This window comes from Melanotaenia boesemani, chromosome 5 (genome assembly GCF_017639745.1).
Source record: "Melanotaenia boesemani isolate fMelBoe1 chromosome 5, fMelBoe1.pri, whole genome shotgun sequence".
NCBI classification, from domain to species: Eukaryota; Metazoa; Chordata; class Actinopteri; order Atheriniformes; family Melanotaeniidae; genus Melanotaenia; species Melanotaenia boesemani.
Genome location: NC_055686.1, coordinates 32551248 through 32579203, shown reverse-complemented (window position 1 = coordinate 32579203; position 27956 = coordinate 32551248). Strand labels below are relative to the sequence as shown.

The 27956-nt window shown below is 38.8% G+C and overlaps 3 protein-coding genes across 3 annotated transcripts; all 3 read left to right on the top strand.

Moving 5' to 3' along the window:
- Positions 1–1380: 1380 nt before the first annotated feature.
- On the top strand, positions 1381–16558 carry alpk1 (alpha-kinase 1). The gene is made up of 14 exons (XM_041985426.1): positions 1381–1401; positions 1868–2044; positions 3458–3612; positions 3687–3885; positions 3987–4046; positions 4129–4215; positions 4292–4368; positions 4473–4568; positions 7178–7285; positions 8804–10532; positions 12339–12486; positions 12561–12723; positions 15481–15667; positions 15766–16558. The coding sequence occupies exons 2-14, from the start codon at positions 1942–1944 to the stop codon at positions 15966–15968; spliced, it is 3315 nt and encodes a 1104-aa protein (XP_041841360.1). The 5' UTR covers positions 1381–1401; positions 1868–1941; the 3' UTR covers positions 15969–16558.
- A 2369-nt stretch (positions 16559–18927) lies between these two features.
- LOC121639909 (ependymin-like) lies at positions 18928–21163 on the top strand. Its single transcript, XM_041985510.1, has 6 exons — positions 18928–19116; positions 19295–19329; positions 19414–19548; positions 20401–20587; positions 20676–20763; positions 20843–21163. Exons 1-6 carry the CDS (start codon positions 19032–19034, stop codon positions 20961–20963), a joined length of 651 nt encoding a protein of 216 aa, XP_041841444.1. The 5' UTR covers positions 18928–19031; the 3' UTR covers positions 20964–21163.
- Positions 21164–23704: 2541 nt separating this feature from the next.
- LOC121639915 (ependymin-like) lies at positions 23705–26459 on the top strand. Its single transcript, XM_041985516.1, has 6 exons — positions 23705–23771; positions 23881–23915; positions 24049–24183; positions 24257–24449; positions 24578–24665; positions 26216–26459. The coding sequence occupies exons 1-6, from the start codon at positions 23705–23707 to the stop codon at positions 26337–26339; spliced, it is 642 nt and encodes a 213-aa protein (XP_041841450.1). The 3' UTR covers positions 26340–26459.
- The last annotated feature ends 1497 nt before the right edge of the window (positions 26460–27956 follow it).

Sequence of the window (27956 nt, the reverse complement as noted above, 5' to 3'; positions counted from 1 at the left end):
CGTGCAAAAAAATGCCTGTTGCTCTGCAGACATTACATTTACACATCCTGCCAGACTAAATGGTATATATTCCACTATAAGTGTTTCTACATTTAAATGGACTTCATTCTTTTGTATAGAAATTGTGCACACATCCCAGTCCAGCTACCTGTTGCTGTGCACAGCTCTGCCTCTTCTAGCGTCACAGGTGGTGTTCACGGATCAAGGCAGTGAAGTAGCAATGAGACTCTTACGCAAACTGATAGAACTTTCTCCTGTAAATAATAAAATGGTTGATTAAATGTTGTTTGTTTGTTTTTTTTTTTGTTCTTGAGTTTTTTGTGTTTTCAGTTTTTTGTTTGTTTGTTTTGTTTTTGCAGTTTTTTTCCCTTGATTTTTCCTTTACGATTTTCATGAAAACTGCAACCAGCAAACAAGAAATAAAACAGAGTAATATGGATCCCCTATAGTGTCATTACTAGAAAAATAAAATACCTCATACAAGAAGTTATCCCGTTGCTGTGCATTATTAAATTGTGGCCACAGATTAATGCATGGGAAGGAGGAAAGTAACTTGTAGTTGTTAGTTAAGTGCACATTTATTGATAGATATAATATCATGTAATTCTATTTAAATATTGAGATGAATTATAGGATTGTATTGGATCCTATAGTTTAACTACAAAACAACAAATTTCGCGGGACAGCCTTTGGGGCTGACCCTGACCGGGCACCATAGGGCAGAGGCCCGGCCACCAGGCGCTCACACCCATGCCCCACCTCCAGGCCTGGCTCCCAAGGAGAGCCATCCAAACAAGGGGAACTTGGCTTCAATGTTTTTGTGCATCATAGGAGTCTTTAAGTCGTGCTTGGTCTGGTCCTTCTAGAGACCTGTTTGCTATGTGATGCTACCAGAGGCATGAAGCCCCCGACAGTATAGCTCCCAGGATCACTGGGATGCGCAAACCCCTCCACCGCAATAAGGTGGTGGCTCAGGGAGTGGTCATTTTTATTTATTTATTTATTATTTTTTATGTATTCTTTTACTATAATTTGTGTATCATTTATTCATTTACTATTATCACCCTGGAAAGGACTGGCGATCTGTCTGTACGCTGCCTCTTGCCTGCTGATTGCTGGATAGGCTCCTGTTTTATTATTTCCACCAAACTTTATCATTATTATTATTATTATTATTACTAATTTATTTTCTTTAACTTACTCTTATTTATTTGAGTTTTTAATAAATTATTTATTATTTATCGTTATTTATTTATTTTTTGTTCATATATTTAATATTAAATATATAATGGTAAATGACTTCAGGCGTTAAGAGAGCCATAGTGATGATATTTCCTATGGCTTTGAAAGCAGCATTTTGTAGCTCTGCCCTACCAGGAAGAAACGGAGACGGAATCGGAGGTGAGTTTAATGGTGAAAAGTAATGTTAAATAAAATAAATGTTGACTGTTGTTAAACATGTGTTTGTTAGCTATAATAGTTTCTGTAATGATCTTGTTTGTATTTGGATCTCCAAATAGTTTGTTTGTGTGTTTGTTTTTTTGTCTGGTTAAGATCAAAGTGCAGTTTTACCCTCCACAGTGTTGTGTTCTTTGGTCCTTAGTTTATCTGTTTAATCAAAATATTAAAGTCAAATAAATTATTTATGTACATTCGTTATTAAACCGTAACAAAACTCTTTATTATCTGAGGAAATGTTTTAGTATGAGTGGAGAATTTCTTCTTTCCACCCTTGAATACATGTAAAATTCCCCTTTTATCATTTGAACACAAGCTTCTAAATCATTGTGAAATTTCTGAAACAGACATGATGGTGCAACATCTCTAGACATGTTATGGATTTTCCTTTCTTACATCCCTAATGCAGGACCGGTGGTGAGAGGGCAAAAAAGGAGGAAATCCTCTCTTCTCTGGAAACAACTGTTGCATGTTTTTGCCAGAATGGAGGCGGGAGATTTACTGGTGGATTGCCTCAGGGCTGCAGCAGCTCTACCGTCTACTCAGCCGTCTGAAGGAGTGCGGTTAAACTACTGTAGATGCAGAGGTTAGACACTTGATGGTGCTATTTGGTCAGTATTGACTTGTGGTAGACAGCCACGCTGGGGCTTTGACCTGCATGTGCTCGACATGTTTGGTCTTGCTAGTTTGTTTACTTTTGTAAAACCTTCTGGAGCCATAATCCATTCAGGTTCTTCTGTTAGACTGCAGATAGAGTCATGGAAAAATATATATATTTTTTTTATTAAGTATGTCTTTACTACTTGATGAACTGATCATCATCAGTGTGATGAATCTCTATAAAAGCAGAAGTTTAGACAGTTTTCTGGTCTACAGGGTTCAGGTGTGTGTTAACACAATACCAAGGAAAGACCCCACATGGAAAGACATCTGAAAAGATCTTAGAGAAGCCGCCCATCAATATTTGAGAGGTTATAAGAGGATTTCCAAACTATTTGGAGTCCATGGTTCTACAGAGAGAAAGATTATTCAAAAGTGGGAAACTCAACACGACTGCCAGTCAAACAGGAGTGGACGTCCCAGCAAGTGCACTCCAAAGTCAGGCCGTGCAATGTTCACACAAACTGCAAAAATTCCCAAAAACTACCTCTCAGACTCTACAAACCTGTAAGCATCCGACATGTTTAAGTTCATGACAGTCCAATTAGAAGACTGTTAGTTTGGGTAGTTTGGGGGGTTGTAGGAGAAAGTCTCTTCTCTCTAAAAAGAACGTAAATCTGATGGAGACAAACTACAAGACTTCTGGATGAATGTCTTTTGGACAGATCAGACCAATATGGAGACATTTGGTCACCAACACCTGGCAGTCATTGAGTAGACCATGAACTCCTGAGGTTCATGAATTCAGATGTGAGGCCAAAACTTGTCTGAAACTGGCTCATGCAACATCGCAATGACCCCAAACACAGCTGGTCTACAACAGAATGGCTGAAAAAGAAAAGAATCGAGGTGTTGATATGATCCAGTCGAAGTCCAGAATTTAATCTGGCTGAAATGCTGGGGTGGGACGTTAAAAGAGCTGTGCAAAAACAAATGCTGCCAGCACCGCTCAATTAAGCAGCACCGTAAAGTAGAGTTGGCCAAAAGTGGGGTTGCTCAATTTCCTGAATTTTATGACCTGTAAAGATTAAGAAGTAGTGGACATCTAACCATTCAATGGCCACGAATGCTCCAGTTGATAGATTAAATGGCAATTATTAAAAAAAGAAGGGCACCTTAACCCTCTAAAATGGAGGGTTAAGTGTCAAGCGGAAGACCAGAGATTGAGCTTAAGTTTTAACATGAGATCTGTGTCTTGTTCCCACTTTCTGAATTTATGTTCCCAATAAATTTGCCAAATAGCTGGTGATTATTCCTTCCTGTAAAAAGCTTTTCAATTATCTTTACCTCACTACACAGCTTTGTTGTTCTAAAAAAAAGCTTTTCTTTGTCTTTGTAGATTCTCTATGTGCAGAACTGGCTTCTCTGCTGCAGGAGGCCATGGACATGAAGTGGCCCTTTGCACCGGAGAAGTGGCAGTACAAGCAGTCAGTGGACGCCAATGACAAGACCAACCTCAATGACCTCATTAGGGAGCATCTACCCCAGCTTCTGGTAATGACTGAACACCATCCTATCATGTTAGTTTTTTTGCACAACGTCATTAGATGTGCGTACTGCACCTCCAGGCTCTTCTAAAGGCAGCCATCATGGCTCAGGAGGCACAGTCGGCATTGGCGGTGGTTTTCTTAGTGGACCGTTTTTTCTACTGGACCGATGAGTCCATCCGGCTGCTAAAGATTGCCAGACTGCTCCACCAACACCACCACAATACCCCCATAGCCCCACAACTGGTCATACGGCAGGCCAGGGTCTATCTCAACTCTGGTAAGGAAAAGCTGATGCTATAATGTCTTTTGGGTAAAACATGTTACCTGATAATTTAATGGGATTTTGTCTCACATGTGCATTTGTTCATCATTTCTTAGGCAAACTGCAGAAAGCTGAATACATCCTGAGCAGTTTGATTAACAACAGTGGAACAACAGGTACTTTCCCTCATTATTCACTTTAAATGCCTTTAATAACGAGTTAAATTATAACCCAATGGGATTTATCTTTGACATCCAGGCTGTTGGATCTACCAGTCTGAAAGTGACAGAGCTCTTGTGCAGGCTGTCAGTGTTCAAGTGCGTGGAATGATCTTGCAAAAGCTCGGTAAGATCATCCATACTGGGTGGTATTGTTTTTCTGCTTTTCTTTTTGTTTTTCTTACCACAAGCCTCTGTTTCAGGCTTGTGGCTTGAGGCCGCAGAGCTAATCTGGGCCTCTCTGGTTGGGTACTACTCACTTCCTCAACCTGATAAAAAGGTATGCTGTCATCACAGCCGCAATGATATGAAGTTGTAAACTTGGTCAGCACAGTTTACAGCTTGTTTTAAACCTTTGTTTTGCACTTTTGTGATTTTTCCCAGGGTATTGGAACCTCTTTGGGAATACTGGCCAACATACTGGTGTCTATGAATGATGAGGACTTCCATGCTTTTAGGACTAATTCAGATATTGATTTTGTACGTCCAGACTGCAAAATCTTTCTGCACTTATTATTATATCATTTACACCCACCAGCCACTTTTTCATGTCCACCTTTCTAGTACCGGATTGGATACCTTTTCCTTCAGAACTGCCATATTTCTTGGTGTCATAGATTCAACAACGTGTTGGAGACATTACTCAGAGATTTTGCTCCATATTAATATGACAGCATCACACAGTTGCTGCACATCCATGACGAGAATCTTCCATTCCACCACATCCCAAAGCTGCTCTGTTGGATTGAGATCAGGGGCCTCATTTATCAAACTGTGCGTAGCAAAGCAAACTATAGTTGGCGTGTGTAGGGAAAATGGGAAACTTTCAGATCCCGTGCCTGTTTCCATTTATAAATCAGAAACAACTCTAAAGCGGGGACCTTGCAACTTCCACATGATGGCCATAAAAGGTCAGGTGACCACCTATAATAAATATTCATCACATCATTTCCATGATGGCTCAGGAGGAGAAAAGAACGATAAATTGTAATTTTTAGGGATGTAAGACAGAGATCCTGATGGACCACGTTTACAAACGTAAACATGTTTAATTGGTGGGCATGGCGTGGGCATTACTTGTGTCAGAAAGGCAGAGGAGGGCAGCAGGTGGCAGATGCTGTCATCGCAGTGTCAGAACACAGGACACGCCAGAGGCATCGGATGGTGCAGCTGGTCGGTAGAGCATCCGTCTCCCATGCAGGAGACCAAAGTTTGAATCCCACTGGGGAGAATTGCTTTGGAGAAAAGCGTCTGCTAAATGACAGTAATGTAGTCATTTGTTTTAATTTATAAATACCGATATATCTGAGATTAGTACCAGTATACTTAGTGTTGAATCATATTTCTTTCTAGTTGCTGGGTGCTCCAGCTGGGTGGGCGGGGCTCCAGCTGGGTGGGCGGTGCAGAGGGACACAATCATCACTATTAACCAGGTAGCCAAGGAGTTGCAGAAAATAAACACCGTCTGGACAGAAGTTAGGACAACAATTAAAAAGGATTGTGTAAGAATAAATAAATAAAAGGAAATCCACCTCTTGTGTTTTCATTAGCGCTGCATCACTTCTAGACGTCCAGCCTCCAGTCTACGTCCCGCTCTGCTGGAATGAAAGACCAAAGCTACTTTTCACACTGACTGTCCACCTTATTTAGCTGGATGTATTTTATAACATGTAAGTTTTGTTTTACAATGACAGAAATTATTTTAGTGGTTGAGGTTCTTATTAATTTCATCTCCCTTTTTCTTGAAAATCCTTTTTTTTTTTTTTATTTTTCCGAGCGTGCATTCTTGGAAGAATTAATATTGAATGTGCGTCTTTATTCATTTTTGCAAACAGCTTTAATATCTAACATGTGGAGTGAAAGGTAATAGGGGATTGTGAAAAAATGTCTTACATTTCACATCATTTCTTGATTTTATTCTGTACCGGTGGTGTCGCTGTTTACCTTTTTTCTAGATTATGTACGTACGCCTGGGTAAGAGTTGCATTAAGGTAGGAACATTTTCCCGTCAAGTTTGGTTTTCATAAATCCCAAAAGTTGGCTATATTTGGCCATGGAGGTGCAGTGCCGTTTTTTGTTCCTACGCAAGCTTGATAAATGAGGCCCCTGGTGACTGTGGAGGCCATTGGAGTCCAGAGAACTCATCGTCATGTTCTAGAAAGCAGGTTCAGATGATCTGAGCTTTGTGACATGGTGCATTATCCTGCTGGAAGTAGCATCAGAAGATGCTACACTGTGGTCATAAAGGGATGGACATGGTCAGCAACAATACTCAGGTAGGCTGTGGTGGTTAAACCAGGCCCTGTTTGTTCTAAGGGGCACAAAGTGGGCCAAGAAAATATCCGCCACACCATTACACCACCGGCAGCCCGAATCGTTGGTACAAGGCAGGATGGATCCATGTTTTCATGATGTTTCCACAAAATTCTGAGCATAGCATCTGAATGTGGAGCTGAAATGGAGACTCATTAGACCAGCAACGTTTCTCCATCTTCTATTGTCCGTGTTGGTGAGTCTGTGTGAATTGTAGCCTCAGTTTCCTGTTCTTAGCTGACACGAGGCACCCGGTGTGGTCTTCTGCTGCTGTAGCCCATCTGCTTCAAGGTTGGACGTGTTGTGTGTCCAGAGATGCTATTCTGCAGACCTGGGTTGGAACCAGTCCTGTTGCCTCTATCATCTCCAACCAGTCTGCCCATTCTCCTCTGACCTCTGACATCAACAAGACATTCTGGTCCAGACAACTGCTGCTCACTGGACATTTTCTCTTCTTCAGAACATTCTCTGGAAACCCTGGAGATGGTTGTGTGTGAAAATCCCAGCAACTACTCAGACCAACCATGCCACGTTCAAATTCACAAAAATCCTCTCTCTTCCTCATTCTGATGCTCAGTTTGAACTTCAGCAAGTCGTCTTCATCATGTCTACATGACTAAATGTGTTGAGTTGTGTGTTGAGCCCTGTGATTGGCTGATTAGATATTGTGTTAACAAGCAGTCAAACAGGTGGACCTGAGAAAGTGGCCAGTGAGTGTATATTCTTAAGTATTCCTGTGTTAGTTTCTATTTTATGGTTGTTTGTTTTTACTTTAGCCATCTTTACTCGGGGATGGGAGTCATCGCCTTCTTTCAGCCGCTCAGGCAGCTAAGATGGCCGTGATATACAGTCAGTACACTTCACTTTACGTGTTGACCAATGTGGTAAGTTGTTCCACTGAATCATCTCTGGTGATACTCATGATTACCTTAAACCAAATTTAAAAATGCCAATATTTCCAAACAGAGACAAGTGAAAAATCTCAAGGAGAAACAGAAGCTTAAAACTTTCTTAATACAGCATATGCATAACTTCTGCAAGTAAAAAAAGTTTCATTCCAGCATTGAAAATACCAGTGTTTTGGGTGTTATTGTTTTTTGTGTAGTATTTGTCACTGTTACTTTTTTCTTTCTTTTTTTTTTTTGTCTTTCCACACATCAGGACTGCAGTAGGTCAGTCTAGTAGCTGTATCCTCTTCTTCCTCAGCGTTGCCTTCATAATTTGTGCAGAATGTGGTTCTGTGGAGGCTTGATTAACAAAACATGGGAAAAACATCTTGGATGTTCTTCTAGTTAAACTATTTGGTTTTCATAACAGTCTAGATCCTCTGTTCTGTCTTTGGTACAGATAAAAAAAAGACGTGGAATCCATATTTCCACTCTGTGATGGTCCATCCCAGGTCCCTCCAAGCCCGGGAACTTTGACACTGCCTCTGGAGAACTTTAACATAAGTCTAAATGTTGGCTAATAAAGGTCTAAGTGACATTTGTGAATACAACTCTGTACTGTAGAGGTTTCCCACAGTAATCCTTGATGAATGATGGCTCTTTATTCAGTGCTGTCTGAGGGATTGGAAATGACGGATGTGCAATTTAGGCTTAAACTCCTTTCCTTTAGGGGTATAAATATCCTAATCCCTTCAGTTCTTACTTTGTGGAGGATTTTCTCATGAATTTGTTGTCATACTGGAGATCCTCTGTCAACTTTTGTGTATGCTAATCTGGTGACATTACCTGCTAAAGACAGCATCATTCTTAATTTAATTATTTATTTAACCTAATTAGTATGTTTGATTTATCATGGGCTCTTTGCAGTGAAATAAAAATCATAACAAATATAGGAAACTTTGCCTTTACTCTTTTTTATTCTGGAGTTTTATCATTTATATTTTCATGACGTGGTCTGACAATTTTTGCACCCATGTTGTGGGAAAAGAAAAGATCTTGTGACTTTCATCATAGGGCTGTTAACAGGCATTAAATCTGATAAAGAGGACCTTGGGTGATTACATTTTCTAAAGGACTTATGTCCAATAATACAGAGAAAGAAAGTGATAAGAATATCAAAGGGAAAGAGGTAAATGGTAAGGAAAGGGGTCGCTGCTGCTATGTCATCAGATCCAGCATAAAACCGCACTCTTTAACCGAATGACTGCTTGTGGTGAACTTGTAGCACATGCCAAATTTCACAGTCTTATCTGAATGTCTTTTCTGTTTTTGATGATGAAGCTGCCCTACTTAAAGACTTTGCCTCAGGGCAAATAGTAGTAGTTGTTTGAACACTTCAAACTGAACCACACGGAGAAACGTTAATCTGTGCTGTGAAAATCAAAATGTTTTAACAAGTTAGATCATGATTATTGTTAATATATTAAATCTCCTCATGTTTCTGTATTTCTTTAGACAACTCAAGGGACCTGCTTGCTATCATACAGTTTCTCACTGGAATGTCCTTCCTCTCAGAGAGAGTCCTACCTCAGGCAGGCAAGAGAAGCATTTGCAATTGGCCTTCTCACCAAAACAGAGGGCGATCTGGTCACCAGCCAGCAGGAACTTCATACCTTCCTCAAAGCTGCTTACTCCATCACCGTCGTTCAGAAATGGCTCAACACACCTCGAGAGGTTGTAGCGAAGGCTGCTCAAATTTGTCAAAAAGGTCTAGAAAAATTCTACAATTACTGTCACGTCGGTACTCAGAAAAAAGATGGCCTCTCTGCTGAAGTCATGCATCTCATCGCTCAAGTTAAGCTTCTGTTGGGTGTGGACCCTATGCCTAATTCAGATAAGGGGTCTTTTATTCCTGACAGCTATAGAAGTGTCAAAGATTCTTCTGTTCATTTCACCCTGGAGGGTTTTTCGAAGATAATGCAGAGATTTCAAAAGTATCATGCAACGCTGTGCAAAACCACAACCAGAAGTTGTAAGGGGACTAAAGATGAGACAGATGGGGCAGAAGTGTGTTTAACAGCAGTGGGGACAACCATAGGGACACTCAGCACAGAAGGAGCTAAGCCAAACCCAACCCAAAAGTCTGAGCTTTGTAAAAGCAAAGACAACCTTGGCTCTTCATGGCAGAAGATCTCCCTGAGTAGTTCAGGCTCACCTCGGCCTAGCAGCAGTGGCTATACAGGAAGCATTCCCACTGGACATGCAGCAGATGCGAATGATCAGAGCTGTGTCATCACTGAGGGTTACGATGACATGTCAGATGGTTTGTTTCAGTCTCCTGTTAAAAACAAGAAGCAAAACCCACAGGGTTGTAACCCTGGTTTCAGTTCCTATGCTGCTTCAGCGTCTGCAATACCTATTACTTCCTCCAAATCACAAAATGATTCAGAAGCCGGAAAAGAGACAGTGGACACTGATCTGGACTGGATGGATGATGTTGTAATGGCACAGAATCAATCAGATGTTAAAGACGCAGTACAGTCCCTGTCACAGCTGACTCTCAAGACATTGTCCAGTTCGCTTGGTGACAGTTTCGGTTCCCAGTCATCGTGGGAGAAAATCTCAGATGAGCATAACTCCCCCATGAATACAAAACCACAGCCTAGTAATCTACCAAAAGCAGGAACAATTCAAGGTCACAAGTCTCCAGATTCTGATGAGAGCTTTTTTGTCATGGAAACACTTGATCTTGAAACCGATGATTTAGCTCATGTCACATACAAAAACCACAAATCTGCTCAGGTAGTCAAAGCATCACCCAAGCCACAACCCCTGCAGAGCCGTGATGTCTACCTAGATACGAAGCTAGAAACTGATTCAGTACCTGCAAAACCTGCAACCTCCAAAGCTTCAGTGGCCCCATGCAAGCAATCACAGGCTGTCCCAAATCAGTACGAAGCCACAGAAACCTCCACAGAGAGTTCATTTGAGTTGCTGGAGGTGGAGGAGAATCAGAATGGACACCAACCAAATTCAGTGACCTCTACAGAAAACAAAAAAGTCCCTGAGATGAACCCTTTGTGTTACAGCTGCTTAAACCCCAGCAAGGTAGCTGTCCAACAGTTTTTGTTATCCCAGCAAGACTACCAAGCACTACTAGCTGGAGTTTGCCATGACTGTCTGCTGAGGAGGTTATACAGTGACAAGAGAAAATTCCAACTCAGTGAGCACCAGACTGCTTACAGTAAGTGTGTTTTAATGACATCTGAAACTTGTCTTCAGCTTCTATATATGTAGTTTTAAACACAGTAGAAGTGTGACCCTTGAGATGTTCATATAAATCTGTCACATGGAAATATTTAGTATATTTAAAACAGAAGGAAGGATTGGGAAATGTTTTTTTTAACTTAGTTAAGTCAATATTTAGCTTTTATCTAAGAGCTTCTTTTGTTCTGCAGGAGATAGTTGGAGATTTCTCTAAAGTAGCCTGTGAAACTACTGATGATTTTAGAGTCTGTGACCGTCATTGAGAATTGTGACTCACCTGAGGTCTCATTAGGGCTGGGATATACTTGCTGTTAGCGGCCCGCATATATATCATGGCTGCCATGCGTTCCTAGCGTTCGTTTGGCACTTGCGTTGACACAAGGTAACGTTGCAGTAGGTTGCAATATTGACTCGAATCCTAGTGGCACTCATGCGAACAAGAGCATGAACACAACAGTTCCAAGGTAAACACAAGAGCGAATAGTTTTGAAGACCATCTCTCGGACTTTGTCTGTAATTACCAGCATCTTTATGACTTTTTCCCATCCGTTGCACAATGATAAACACTTGTGCCTTAACTAAAAATAGTAGAACGTTGACATGCACGCTTGCATTCACAGCAAGTAAATCTCAGCCCTTAGAAGGGAAATTGTTCACAGTTCCACTTCTAGAGACCTTGTTTGTGTTGGTCTGGTCAATACATACACCACAAGACGTAAGAGGCTTCATCCGCGATGGGGCAGGGATTACTGAGGGGGATGGGTGGGTATTTATGTGCAATGAACAACTCACCAGATTTTTATACTAAACAAGAAACTTTGTACGTAGCAGGGCGGGGTTTATTGGAGTTAGCTGAAAGGATGCTAACTTTGGGGGGGCAGAAGTCCTCAGTCCTCCTTTTCTTAAGGCCCATTTATGCTCAGCGCAAAGTTTTGCCCGTAATTTAATCCATTTTCACGGAGCTTAGCTATCCGTCGTTTGATGCAGAAGACAGAGCGATACATCTGAAAATTGCAGGGGGGCAGTGCTGAGCAGAATAGCTGACATGCGACCAGAAACAAACCAGAGAAGAAGAAGAGGCTCAGGAATGATCCCTTATGTACGTAAGGGAGCATAAATAGGGACATTCACATTGACACTGCTTTAAATTAACCCTGATTTGCATCCGTTGATAGTACGGATCATTTGGAGAACTCTGAACTCACTCTGGTGCGGACCAAAGAAGAAATCTCTTGGGAAAATAATATTTAGTTTGAACACCAAAGTAAGAAACCCAAAGGCTGAATAAATTGAATGTTGCTCTATTGTTTGCTTGCAATGAACGAACTGTTTTCGGTCCTGCCCAATCAGTAAACTAGATTTTCTTCTTCATTAGTTTTAGCCAGTGATCATTTTGGGGATTATGACCCCTAGCAAGTAGTGATGTTGTTCAGACAGTTTAGTAAACTTCAGTAAAGTGCAGTGTGAAAACACACCAAACCAAATCAAGGTGGGAAATTTTGGGTAATGTCCCACCAAGTTGAACCAAAGCCAATTGACTATCCTGGTGTGAATGTACCCTTAGAGGATGAGACTGTTTGTGTTCAAATAATCATTTTCAACATGTACTGGAATGTCAGAAAATGTAACAATGCTAACAATTTCCAGTTGATTTAATCCAGTTAGATTTTCCCACTATTACTATCAGATAGTCAAAGCTTCTTTTACAAAGAAATTACTTCATGTTTGACAGAATTAATAAAACATTGCTGCATTGGTAATCACTGTCAATTGTCCTCACTAGGCGCCCTTCATTTAAAATTCTCCAAAGCCACTGGACTGTGGACAGCCAGAGAAACCTGCGTCTACATTGGAGAGTTGATGGGGTTGAAAGGCAAGCAGAGGGCAGCGATATGGGTTCAGTTTTTACACCAGGAGGAGAGATTAAGCAGGTGTGTAGCACCGTCTTTGTGCAGCCTGACAATTGACCAGCAGTCTAATTTTGTCTCTGTAATAATGTCTGTAGTTATGTGGGGAAAGATTACTTGGAACCAAGGGGAATCCAGTTTCACCTGAAAGACGTGGAAAGACAGATGACAGCCCAGTACTACGTCACCCAATTTAACAAGAGTCTCTACGATAAAGATGACATGGCTCAAATCTTCTTCATTCCCTCAGAAGCACTGCTGGTGAGGCAACGTTGGAATTTAATACAGAGGCAAAACACAAAGGACATAAAATAGCTGAAAAAAATATCATTTCATTAAGCTGGAGCAGAGATGTATATTTATATTAGTATATTCAAATGTACTTTAATAGAAGACATATATAATTTTAGAGGATGCAGTGAATAAAAAAGCCTGTAGGTGCCTTGGAAAGATTTAGTTAATATTAAAATCAAATACCTTACTATATCCTCCAGTTTGCTGTGTCACACTTATCTAGCTTTACAATGGGTTTCTTACATATAAATTTATCTACACTCATACACTGATTAACATATCTGGCAACGTGCTGTTCAGATTCTTGCCTGAGGACACAGACACACTGGGGTTCAAACAGCTGACCTTCTAGTTGAAGGAAGATCACACTATCTTCTAAACCACAATTTATTTATGGAAGTTAAATTTTCTTCACAGTAACAGAGCCAGGATTTTGTTGCCAGCAATGATAGATGATAGTTTTGTAATGTGGAGATAGAGCAATCACATCTGTATGCACAACGATGGAGGGGAAAATCCTTGTTAGACCATTGAAAATTATGGAAGAATTTAGCCCAGAGAACTGAGATCTATTTAGATTCCTTCAGCTGAGACAATATTATAATACTGAAATTAAAAAGGGGATTTCAGTGGAAGGAAATATAGTAATTACAGTTATAACTACTTCCTAATTGGGGGCAACAATAAATCAGTCTATATCAATACATAACTTTGATTAAATGATGACTGAGGCAACTCGATTGATACACATTGAAAATATTAATCTAACTTTGTTCTTTTGTGAGACCCACTCTAGAAGGAACACGTGGAATCGTTTACATTTGTTTTGTTCTTACAACTAAAATGTTGATAAAAATGCTGATTTCCAAAGATGAGGTGTGTAACAATGATTATGTTAGACTGTCCTAACTTGGTTAACTAGGTAAGGACGGGCGTATCGAAAACCTGGAGTCAATACTTCTCAATCAGCCAGTCAAAATACCAGATTCAATATTTTTTTAAATATATAAAGACTCTGCTGATAGAAACATGTCATTTCTTTTTACTTCTAAGAGTTTTAGGCAATAAAATTGCATATGAAGACACAGTGTTTTCCTTCTGTGTCACATGATTATGATGCGACACAGAAGCCTATCAGATGTCATGATGAAGCTGCTACTGTTAGTGATGATACTGTAGGTCATTGTGCATTATGTTTTATTATATTTATTACTATTACATATTATATTTTATTATTTTCTATTTAATAAATATAAATGATCTTATATTAATTTGTGGTTTAATTATTTTAAATTTACAAAAAATTTTTTTTTTTACTCATTATTATAATTTATTTATTATTGTTTTAAAAATATTTCTTTCAGGTATTTGTGTTCTTGAGTTTTATTTATATGTCATATTGCCCTTACAATACAGATATTTATGCACACTGTACAATTGTGAGTTTTCGTTAAGGGGCAAAAAGTATCGATATCTGTATTATCATCGATGAAAAGTATCATAAAATAATGGTATTATATCGACATGAAAAATGTTGGTATTGCCCATCCATTTACCTAGATTCCAAAAATATTTAGTTTAAGATTTTTAATAGGTTTACGAGAATCTAAATCATATAATGATAGAATGTGATTTCAAACATTGGATCATGATCCATTATATTGATTATCACATTGTTTTGCATTGCATCATATTGTATCATATCACATTGCATCAGATCATATTGAACCATCAAATTTTCTTTTGTATCTTATTGTAACATATTGTATTTAGCCGTATTGCATCTTATCTATCCTATGGTACGGTACGGTATCGTATTGTATGGTATCATACCATAGCACATTGCATTGTACCTTATTGTATCATACCGTATCGTACAGTTTCCCATTGTATCATCCTATTGTCGCATTACTGTATTGTACTACATCCTATTGTATCAATCAAACTCGTGATTTATGCACCTACTGCATATTAACGTTTTTTTCCAAATTGTAAATGAGCTTGAAGACGACTAATTGATACTAATTCAGTGAAATGGGACTAACTAAGATGGGAAGGAAACAAGAGATTAAACTGTTGGAGCGTAATTGACATTCCATAACTAAGATTCAACAATCTTCAATTAGCTTTAAAACATACACAGAAAAACAGCAAATGGGCCCACAACAGCAGTGTTGGAGACAGTGTAGACAAATTAATGCCAATCATTCTCACATTTTTTGGTCCTGTGGAAAACATAGACTATTCAGGAATTATGTACTTTTGATTATTGAGAACATTCATGGTTTATTCTTTTATTTTTTATACTGCATAGTTCAGTTCAGGGTCGCAGGGAAGCTGGGGCCTCTCCCAATAATAAACAGGTCAGAGGCACCTGGACAGGTCACCAGTCCATCGCAGGCCAACACAGAGAGACAAACAACCAACAAACAAACAACAGCTCATTCCTAGGGAGAATTTACAGTGACCAAGAAAACCTCACATTCATGTCTTCTCCCTAGGAGAATTTAGAGTGACCTGTCCAGGGTGTACCTGCCTCTCACCTGCTAAACGCTGGGTTAGGCTCCAGCTTCCCCACAACCCTTAATGGATGAAACAGTATAGATAATGGATGGATAAAACAGCTACTTGAAAATAGAAAACCATCATTCTTCTGCATAATAATTGTACTGTATTACAACTTGGGCATAAAATGTTTCTAAATGTGTTTCTACATGTGAGTAGATTCTGAATGGAGATGAGATTGTTGGCTGTGTAACAGTGGAGCCATACATGCTCGGAGATTTTGTCAAACTGACAAACAACGCTGGGGTGAAGGACATGAGATTCAAGGCTACTGACTATGGTCTCGCCTTTGGACACTTCACCTACCAGTTCTCTGATGGCGAGGAAGTTGTTGTAGACCTGCAGGGTAAGCTAACCGACTTGTTGTGTGAGATGCTTCTGCTATAACCTTATGATGCATTTTTACCACACAGTTAATATGGTGCTACTGTCCTATTTTCTCAGGATGGGTGACAGCCAACGGCAAAGGTCTGACCTACCTCACCGACCCACAGATTCACTCTACCAGGACCCCCAAAGGTCCCGCTAACTTTGCTGACAGGGGGCTCAGGTACTTCCTGGAAGAGCAACACGGACCAGAGTGCAATGAGATTTGCCGCCTGCTCAAACTCCGTCCATTCCCCACACGGCCATGTGTTCTTCCTTAAAAAAGTACTGTAATAATAAATGAGTGGTAATTATGGTTATTTAATTTTTTATAGTGTGCTAAAAATTTACTGGAACAATTTTATTTTTAGGAATATTGAAAATATGATTTTAGTGAGCTTGATCCACGTTTTGGCTTGAGTTTACATAATTTGGATTAAATGACAATTTACTGGTTGTTATTTAAAAAGCGTTCAAATCCAAAATAAAAATCAGTAAAGCTACCAAATCTTACAAGTAGCTTATGTTATAAATTACATATTACAGCCACTGTTGCTGTAGTTATATAACAAAAGTCTTGTCTGTATCATGCAATCAATGACTCATCACTCTGTCAATGGACTGCAGTCTAACTGGAGCCAGAGTAGAAGAATTACTTCATATGGAACAAATAGTCTGGAGTGGAAAGTTGTGCCTTTATGAAAACATTTTACCATGTGTGCTCTGTAGTTTGTAGAAAACTGGGCCCCCTATTTATAAGCTGTAAGTAACCCCCCTGGGGTGAACCATTGCACACTCCTTCCACTGTAATAATGTACACTTCAAATGTTGTATTTCTTTATGTGTGTGTGAATAAACTAAATTAAACTAGTGTTATCTTTTATATATATAAGCCAAAATAAGTTGTTACATAAATGTTCACCCCCTTTAAAGTGACTTAATTGAACAGAGGTCCATCTGCTTCAGGAATCCTCAATCCTGTTCCTGTTCGGTGTCCTGCATGTTTTAGAAGTGCTGCAGCAGGTAAACTAAAGCCTGCAGAACACTGGCCCCAGAGGACCAGGATTAAAAATCTCTGATCTAGTAGATTCCAGCAGTATCACAAAGAGTGCAGTGATGTGTGTCAAATGATTGTAGAACAGAAACACCTGTGTCTGGTTCATCGGTATTCCTGCTACAGTTGCAACATCAAGACAAAACAACAGTCCAAGCAACTCAGAGAAAATATTATTAAATGTAAGTTAGGAGATGGCTACGAAAAGATTTCCACCTCATTGGATAGAGTTCAATCACATCTTGTGGTTCAGATGAGTGAAGCTGTACATACAGCTGTTGCCCGGGTTCTTCACCTGTCAACACTGTATGGAAGAAAAAGCCGCCGTTCAAATAAAAAAAAAAGCTCATGAGAAACTCGCCTGGAATTTGGCCAAAGGTATGCGGGAGATTCCAAGGTCAGCTGGAAGAAGGTTCTTTAGTTTGATGAGACAAAAAAATCCCCTTTTTGGTCATCAGACTAGATACTATGTTTAGCAGATGCCAAACTATGAAAATCACCACAAACGCACCAGCCCTAAGCTGAGGCATGGTGGTGGCAGCATCATGCTCTGGGGATGTTTCTCAGCAGCTAGCCCTGAAAGACTTGTCAAGGTAGAGGGGAACATGAATGCAGTAAAATAGTGCCAAATCCTGGAGGATAAACTGACTTAGTCTGGTAGACAACTACCACTTGGGATAAGATTTATCTTCCAGCAAGACAACGACTCCAAGCATGCAGCAAAATCTGCACAGAGATGGTTTCAAGTTAAAGTAAATGTTCCGGATTAGCTAAGTAAAAGCCCAGATCTCAATCCAAATGAGAAATTGTGGCTGGATTTGAAGTGAGCTGTTGACGCCTGATCCCCAAGCAAGCCAACAGAGCGTGAGCTGTTTTGCAAGGAAGGATGGAGAAAAATGGCGGCATCCAGATGTGCTAGTGAGACATATCCACACACACTCTGCCAAAGCTGGATCTTCATGCTGACCTAAACGGGGTGAATATACGGGGTGTTATAATTACTTGAAAGTATTTTGTGAAAAATTTGAAAGAAGTTTTAATTGTTGGTTTTTTTTTTCTGGCCAAAGCAGCCAAATTATATTGACTATGATTTCATTTATTAAAGAAACAAAAGAGTGACACATTTAACAGGGGTGAATACTTTTTTTATAGCGTTTTACTTTTAATTTTACAATTACATTATTTAAAAAAAAAAAAAACTTTACACACATATACTACATTTTCCAGTGTTGCATTGTACAATGAACATATGTAAGCACAATTAAACAAGAATAATAAATTAGTCCTGCCATGGTCAGTGTCTTATTTTCAGTAAATAATGCTCAGAGCTCTAAGGTTGGAGAAGCATGAAGAGCTGAGCCACACTGCATCTACCTCAGTGTGCTATTTTGTTATATGTAACAAGGGTGTACAGTAAATGAATGGTTTGTAGCAACATGGGTCTTTAACAGAACAAAGCATTTTATTCTAGTAGCCATTACATTGCACTATTTATCTTTAACAGCTTAAGATCATTTAACCCTTTCTATGATCTCTTTATCACAAACATTTGTTCCTATAACAAAATCATTAATCATGAATAGTCACTCATGTTAAAAGGATCACTAACATGTGAAGCTGACCTGAATTTATAAATTCATGCAGCTCATATGGATGTAGGAAAGAAATAATTTTGTGAGGTGATCAGATAAAGCGATGCAGCGAGAGCATGTGTTTTCCATCCAGGTGAGCGAGTCAGATGACTGCAGTCACGCGCTTCTGGTGTCGTATGACCACGAGCATAAAAGCCACCGCTGGCTTTTAACCTGAATCCAGATCTGGTTTAAGAGCCTCCCTCCTTTGTGAACAAGCAACATTCCTCACCCCTAACCCACTGCACAGTCATCACAGTCCATCCACTGAGTAAACAGCCCTGTGTTGACTACATCTGGACAGGAAAACGGAGCATTTTTTTAAGTTTGTGCTCAATAAAACAACCTCTATCTTTTCTCTGAGATAAAAGGTTTTGAATTTAGTTAAGATATAAAACTCTGGTTCCAAAAGCAGCTTGAAAAACATTAAAGTTCTGATGCAAATGCTGCAGGAGTGGCAGCTTTTATGGTGCGTTGTTATCAGTCTGATAAGAGAAGTTTTATTTATCAGACATGAACTTCCTGAAGCTGCAGCAGTTGAAACTAAAATCCGGAAGTAGCTCCTGGAGCTCGAGTGTCAAGGTTTAAAAGGAAGTGAGTCTCAGACCGGAGCTCAGCTTGCAGCTGCCTCTGAACGAGAGCAAGGAATCTTCAAAAAAATGAGACAGCTTGTGGTGTTGGTATGTTTGCTGGCAGGTTGCCTGGCAGAGAAACCTCACCCGGCAGAAAAACCTCACCCGTGTGGTATGTACAACTTGGGAAAATACCTGATTTGTTTTCAGTGTTGTTGTGGTTCCAGAGATGAATTTCTCATATATTTTTCATTCCATTTATGCTTTGTTTTCCTGTGCTGACCTAAACTTGTTGTTGGACTTATCTGAAATGATGTTTGGGAAATAACTGGGTTTTCTGATCCACACAGCAAGTCCTCCACTTCTCTCTGGAGCCTTGACTGTGGTGAGTGTTTGTTTTGTGTACAAAGTCAGTCAGATCTTAACTAAAAGGTAAAGATTTAAACATACTCATGTTGTGATTCTCCAGGCTACACAGAGTGAAAAGCTGTGGACTTACACTCGGTACCTTTATGATGCAATGGGACAGCGAGTACGGCTCTTTGAGATGGGGACGTATGAGAATAAGTCCTTCACCTTCGACGTGCTGCTGCTCTTCAGAGAGGTGACCAAAGCAACGACAGGAATATCTCAGTTGTTTATTCCACAGTGTTTAACTAGTTGATCTGAGGAGAAACGTTCAGATTCCACATCATAAAATAACATTTTTCTGCAGGTGTAAAGTTAGTTTTTAATATTTAACAACATAACATCACTGTACTTATCAGCAAGAATAGGTCAATATAAAGAGGCAATAATCTAAGGCAAAAGTGTATAAAAGTAACGGATTAAATGGAACAATAGTAAATAATTTACCTATGGCTGAGGCATACAGAATGAGAGAAACGGTCTGCATTAATCTTTCTTGGTTTGACCAGAATACAAGTAAAAGTACTTGTAAATGCACAAGTTCGGATACTTCTGAGTAATAGATCATGTTTAATGACAAAAGTTTAAAGAGTGACATGAGTTTTAATCTGGATGTGAAGCTGTATTATTCAACCCTTTCATGCATAGTGTCCACTACAGTTGACACCTGTTTTCTAGTATATGTATGAGTTTCTAGTATATTAATAAGGGTGGTGGTCTATTTGTAAATTGGTCACCTAATTGGACATAAGTGAGCCATTCAAACACTCCCAACCAATAAATAGATAATTTAGCACATATATATATAATTATCAAATTTACTGCTATATTTTTTATAAAATATTTATATTATATAAAATGATATTTTAAATTATCTCTATGGTATCTCTATAGGCACTGTTAGTTTTTGTTTGTTTGTTTGTTTTTTTGTTTTGTTTGTTTTTTGTTTTTGTTTTGTTTTTTTTAAGAAATTATGCATAAAAGGGCTAAGTCTAAAAAATAACAATTATGAAATAAATTTTTTTTTCCCCCACAACTTGTCCATCAGGGTGCCATGTATGAGATTTCTTATCATAACCACACATGCAAGAAGATGCCTCTGAAAGCAGACTTCCAGCCTCTGGCCATTCCGAAGGATGCAAACCTGCTGGGTCAGGCTGTTCTGGGCAGCTCGTCTGCACCTGGAGCAGGACTCCTGGTCAACACCTGGATGGGAGATCTGCCAGACAAATCAGGTGAGAGAGCACCTTAATGTTTACAGCTGTCTTGGTTGTTCATTACTTCCCTCTTTAAGAGCAAATTTTCTTTCTCTTGTCTCTCCAGGAAAGTACATAAGCACAGTCACTGAATTTGGATGCATTCCTGTCAGCACAAGCTATCAAACTAAGGAATTGGGATGGGTGGTAATAAGGTTAGTGTCAGCATCAAAGCAACTAATACAACTATTTGAAGCCAAATTACTCCATAGTCACTTATTTTTTATTCCTCAGTTACTTCAACAACGTGATTGGGCTTGAAGACCCTGCTCTGCTCAACCCTCCAGACTTCTGTGCAGATGCAGAGACAAAGAGCGGAGAAGAGCCAAAAGACTTCCACAGCCTGTTTCTTTAAAAGAACTAAAGATCATTTCCAAGTTTCTCAAAATCTGTTTTATCAATCACTTCACCATATCGATCATTTCAATTAGATTTTTAAAATCAGCATCTCTTAGATTTTTTTTTTACATTTTTTTACATTTCATATTGAAAAAACTTGATGATTTCATCCTTTTTCTCATGAAAGCACAATAAAAGAATTTGTTCAAATCCAAATGTTTAAAGTTCGTTTCCATATATGGTCACAACTGCAATGACAGTACCCTTCACTGCATCCTCTGACTTTCTGATTATGTAATAGATATAGGTATAGCTTATATAGACATCAGAGATGTTCACCTCATTTTTTGCAGGTCCAATTCAAGTCTCAAGTCTTTGATGTTTAGTTGTAATGAGTGATCTGCCGTCTGGTCTGCTTTGAACCCAGCATTTATAACATCCAAGGGATCTAAAATCTGTACTCACCCTTTATCCACCAGCATTTATTAACAGCTCCAATCTACTGACAAAAGCTCTGCCCCTCTCCTCTGGAGGATTTCTTTGTTTTACTGAATTCGGAAAACCTGCAGATGAATGTGAAAATTTATTCAGATTAGTAAATATGTTTAACATAATGTAACCCAAAATCCATCTGGACCCACAGAGAAATTTTACTAACACTAAATACTAATACTGCAGTTCATAGCATTTTCTCCTGAACAACCACAGCTGAAAAAAGTGCTGCACACAAGTAAAATGAATAGAAATAGAAATAAAAACATGACATATAAGAACAGCTAAACTCAACACAATAAAAACCAATCAAAACAAATGACAAATAAAATCCAATAAAAACACAACCTCACAAACAGAAACACAAAAACGTTTTAATGTTGTTTTACGTTCAACTCCCCCCTCTGATTATAACCCCCACATCTGTAGATTGTGTGTTGCTTTCTAAATGATTTGTGCTGTTTGAAAGTGAAGCAGGTCAATGAATTTTAATGTTTTTAATTTAAGAATTTGTGTGATCTCTGTAACCGGAATGATGAATGGGTCTTTTCTGCAGTATGGAGAGTGATTGTATTGTACATTTGTAAGTATTGCCCCAAACCTCTGCAAAGTAATGTAAACTTTTTAAACATTTTTAAACTTTACATGTCATTCATATAAACAGTTTTGGACCTAATACTGACCCCTGGGGGATGCCAGAAGCAACGTCCAAGCACTACAATGAATATTCCCACAACTTCAAAAATTGTACTGTTAGCTTCATGTTACAGTGACTAACCTCTCATCTGTGTTTTAAGGTGGGTTTGGTGATCCAGCACACTGGATTGTATACCACAGATGTTCTAGTTTGCTGCTCTTATACTCGTCCCTTATTTTCCCTGATTATATATCCCAAATATTTCCAGAGATTGAAGTAATTTATAAAGAAGAGTTATTTCCGTTTTCTAGTAATTACCAGTTTCTTTTAGTTTTTTGTTTGTTTGTTTGTTTTATCTTTTCTGGTAAGACAACTTTATCTGCAGAATGCTCTGGGTTTAGTGAACTGGATGGTTTCCTAAGGGCGAACTAAAACCAAAAATTACTAACTGAGAGGCCAAATGCGCACTAACATCAAACACATGGTAAGTCTGCAGGACAGTGGGCCTTGAGGACCAGAGTTGGGGTCCCTGCAATAAAACATATCAATTGTAGATATATAACCTATAATTATATTGTCTATAATTTCCCTTTACTGCTTAAAAAGTGTTGGTTTTTTTCCATTTCATTTGAAAAATTAATTTAGGAGCTGTTTTGTGGATTTTTGCACTGGTTTATATTTTCTTTGTTGCACAAAGTCGATGCGGCGGCATAGTAAGGAAACTGCCCCCGGCTGCAACAGCGTAGCATAGAACATCTAATGGACTCACTGCACATTGGGACTTTTGGTGGCTCTTTTCTAAGAAGGGTTTAACCTAACGTTGTCTGTCAGGAAACCACCTGATTCTCCTAAATTAAAGCAATCTGTAAGCTTTCTTCCAGGTACAAGATTATTCATAAGTAGTACACGCAACCCAACAAAAGAAAAGCCAAAGAAAACCCCTAAATCACTGAGAATAAACATTTTAGAATTCCTGAAGGTGCTCCTGATGATTGTCTGCTGTGTTGTCTAACAAGGTTTCTCTACAGGTGTAGCAGCTGGTTGTCTGGTTTTTCTGTTTGGTTTTGATTGTATAGTTATTGCTGTTGTTGTTATTATTTCTTTGTTTTTCTTTATTTCCTCTTTACTTCTTTTCACTCACTCTTTTCCCTTGATCAGGTCCAGCACTGATAGTATGTAATTCAGCAGCAAACAAATGAAATAATTAGTTTGTTTGTCACCACACAGCTGCCAGAGCATCTTTCTGCTTTCCATGATGCTCGGCAGGAAAAGGGTAATAAATAAAAAAATAAAGTTTATTTTAAAATAACTCATCCACATGTGTATTGAACCCTCTTTCCAATTAATTTGCCACTTTGAGACAGTAATGTGACTAAATGGTGACCAAGCAACCACACCAAAGTTGTAAAAAACCATGCATGACGTACATAAGTTATATCCCCAAATCTTGAAATCAGCCCAATTTTACACAGAATATCCCCCAGTTCAGTCCCCGGGACACACCACCTTCACACCCTTACAAAGAGTCTCTTTGTTACTTGTACTGGATGTAAACTGGAAAGCTTGCTGATTCGTATTTAAGGACGGGGTCTTTCAGATCGTTGCCACTGCTTCAGAGGATCGTCAGCATGAAAGCTCTTGTCCTGCTTGTCTGTTTGTCAGTGAGCTGCTTTGCTCAAAGACCACAGCCATGCTGTGAGTACAGATCTGTGGGACATTTCTCACATCAGGAATGTAGAATGATTAAGTAACCATCAGATGTCTGTAGTATAAGATTAAAAATCCTGTTTTTATTATGTTGCAGCATCCCCACAGATGATGTCTGGAGGTCTTTCTGTGGTAAGTCTAAATCTCTTCCTGATTTAAACATTCAACATGTCTCCGTTCACCACCAGTTAACCAGTGGATTTCTGGGTATTTGACCAGTGTGGAGCAGTAATTTTCATTAAAATACTTTTTCTCCATCTTGAAGTCCACCCAAAACGAAAAGCTGCTGGTCTTTGCCAAGTACAGTTATGACGCCATTGGAAAACGCATCCGCATCAAAGAGTTGGGAACTTATCACAATGACACTTTCCATCTTGACGTGCTCCTGCTTTACAGACAGGTAATTACATAGCAATGATATCCCAGCATGTACAACCATGAGATCATGTTTACAACAACGTTCTGGTCTCCAGGGTGTCATGTACAAGATAAACGAAAGGAGCCGTACATGCCTCAAGAAGCGTCTGACTGAAGATTTCCACCCACTGGCCATCCCACAGGACGCTGCCCTGATAAGTCAGGCCGTGCTGGGCAGCTCCTCTGTTCCTGGGGAGGGAGTCACGGTCAACATGTGGACCGGGGAGCTGCAGATGAAGAAGGGGACAGGTACAGTAAGAGGAAATAAATCATGTGTTTAAAGTGGTGACAGTGGCGTGACTTTGCCTGCGTTTGCATTTCATGTTTGTCTGGTTGTGCTGCCTCGGTTACCTTGTGATCTGCTTCTGCTTTTGCAGCAAAGTATCTGAGCACTGTCACAGAGTTTGGATGCGTTCCTGTCAGCACTCTGTTCAGCACGGACAGAAAAGGATGGGTGGTGGCCAGGTTAGTGCAGATGATCCCAATCTGGTATTGTGCATGCTGACTTATTGACTCAGTGCAGTGGTCCTCAAACTGATCCTGAACACAAAGAAAAGCCTGTTGATTACTTTAGAAATAAACGACTCACCTGTCGTATACAGAAGTTTTTTAGCTAAAGGAGCATCCGTCTCATCGAAAGCTCAACTCACCTGAAGCAGTTTGCAGTTTCTAGATGCATCACACTGTAGCAGAGGGATTGATTCCTTCTGCAACTGATATGGTTTAACTATTGTTAACGAAGTAGCAGCCAGGAAACTAAAGACTATTTCATCGCACATTTCTTCACATGTTTCTTTGTAAGCATCGAGGTGCGTGTGGTGGGATCAGGGCGGCTTGACATTGATGTCGATGTGGGAACCACTGACTTAATGCACATTTGAATGAAATGACAACACAATGAAAGTCATCGATTAAACCTTTTTGACCCATTAAATTAATATAGATTTTTATACAGTTTACCATTTACAGAAACTTAAAACAAAAAAGTTTTACATGCTGATTATTAAAGTCTTACATCTTGACTAATTTGAGTTTTGTGATCAGTAAATGCTACTCTAATATATTTTTTACTTACTGTTTGTTTTATTATATTATATTAGCAATAAAAGATTATATTATATTATATTATATTATATTATATTATATTATATTATATTATATTATATTATATTATATTATGTATCTTCTAACTCTTAGCTTTGAAGTAAAATTTAAAAGTTATTATTTTTAATTTATTTGTGCATTCTCCCATTAGTTGTATGTTAGACTGTGCCAACACCCCTTTATTAATTCTCATTTTTATTTCACTTAATTTTCTATATGTTTTTCTTCTCTTTTTTTCACTTTATTGTTATGTTTTGTGAGCGTGTTTGTTCTTCTGTGAAAGTTTCAAAATGAATACAATTTTTTTTTAATTCTGCCACAATACGATTTCAGCTTGATTCAGACCAGCGATCGATATGAGACGATATCACGTGTTGATTTAACACGATCACTTCCACTCTGATCACATCACCAAAATAACAAAATCTTATTTTCTTCCTGAGTTTAATCAGACATTTAAATAAAAAACAATCTGATCTTTCAACAAAAATAAACTGAACTGCATTTTGATTGTTGAGCTCAGGATATAATGTAAACCTTTTTTGTATTTAGAGTCTCAAATCAAATATTTTAGAAGTTAGAATAACCAAGATAGTACAGTCTGTTACTGTACAGTCACAGTTACTCACCTTTTTATTGGATATCAGCATTTTCCTCATCAGATTAAAATGGGAAATTGTGGTTAAAACAAAAAGAAAGTGCAAACAATTTCATATTTTCTTTCATAAATGACTATCCATGTTTATTGATATTTTCCTACTTGGATCAGTGCTCATTGAATTAACGTAGTGATAAGCTCCTGTTCTTTACAAAGTGGAGCCGGATGCTGTTTATAAAAACCTTCAACAACCATCTCCTAAACATCTCTGAAGCTCAGTGGCTATGCTAATGAATTATCTGTGTTTTTTTAGCTTCTTTAACAACATCATCGGACTGGCAGATCCTCAAGATCTCACCCCGCCGGCATTCTGTAAGAATTCCCAGCTGGAGGAAGAGGAGGGGGAGCATCTAATGAGCTTCCTCAGCTTGTTTTAAAACACAAGGCTGTTTCCAGAAATGTGGTTTGATGTGATGATTACAGCTGTAGCGCTAGATCATGTTTTTTACTGACAATTTTTGAAGCTGTTTGTGGATCAAATTTCTGTGTTGAGTCTGTTGTGGATGGATTTTCTATATAAACCATGATTTGGTGCATTTACACTGATTATTAATAAATATTTAGCGCAAAACAAGAATTTGTTTTTGTTACACATTTTTATAAAAAACACAAATTCAAAGAAATGGATGTTGAGAAGATGAAGTTTATCGTGTTTTTTTTATATATTTATAAAGCCTAAATACAGCAGGTCACACCTGCTTTGGGCTTTTGTAATAACACACAGCTGTTCCCAAGAAGGAAATGGGCAGAAAAGCCTCGTACCCTCATCCAACCCTGAGTCAGAATGGGTGGCTTGGATGGATGGATGGATGGATGGATGGATGGATGGATGGTCTGTACCTTTTTGTGGGAACCCATATCTCTGAGGGTCTTTCATCATCAGCCTTATTTGTATGTGTTTGGTATACCTTCAGATGTAGCACTTGCAATTTTATTCTACAATAAAGATTTATCCTTTTCTTAGTTCAGTATCCAAAAGGGACATTTTAAACTGTCTCCACAACTTCATTTAAAAAAATTAAGTATGGATGCTCTGTAAAATAGAATTAAAAACAGAACACAATGTTTGCAAATCTGTCAAACCTAAATCTCATGATGGCGCCTTCACAGTGGATGCCCTTCAACCTTGTCCCAAGCACACAGAGATTCTCCCTAATTCTCTTGGGGGGGGGAGTATATAATATCATCTGAAATTGTTCCATAATTTCTGTCCTCAGAACTGCCTTAATTCTTCACAGTTTAGGTCTTGAAAACATTCCTCGAAAACTGGATGCAGGATGTGGTTCAGCATTGTCTTGCTGGAATCTTCAAGGCCTTCCCTGAAAGAGACGTTGTCTGGATGGGAGCAGATATTCCATGTGGTCCAAAGATCACAAGCATCTAGCAATGAACCTTTAGCCTTTAGCCTTGTCCCATTTCTACAGAGATTCGTACCGATTACTGAATCTGTTGATCATTTGAACTGTATGGTGGAATCTTAGAAATGTTTGCAGTGTTAAAAAGAACATTTTTTTCTGAAATTATTCTACAATTCTAGTTTGTCTGAAGTTGGTGAGCCTCCGTCTATCTTTCCATCTGAGAGACTCTGCCTCACTGAAATGCTCCTTTTATACCCAGTCATGTTACTGACCTTCTGCCAGTTAACCTGATTAGTTGTCAAATCATCCCCCTGGTGTTTCTGATTTGCACCAGTTACTTTTCCACCCTTTTGTTGCTCCTGTTTCCAGACGTGTTGCTGCCATCAGATTCACTATCAGCTCATCTTTTCTATTAATAGTAAAATGTCTAAGTTTCAATATCTGATATGTTGTTTATCTTCTATTGGGAATAAAAAAAAAATATTTCATGAGATTTAAAAATCATTACATTCTGTTTTTACTTACATTTTACATGGCCTCCTAACTGTTTTTGGAACTGAGGTTGTACACGGACTGTTAATGATGCAGGAAGTGAACATTATCTGGAAATCAGACGCTCGGGTTGAAGGATGAGGT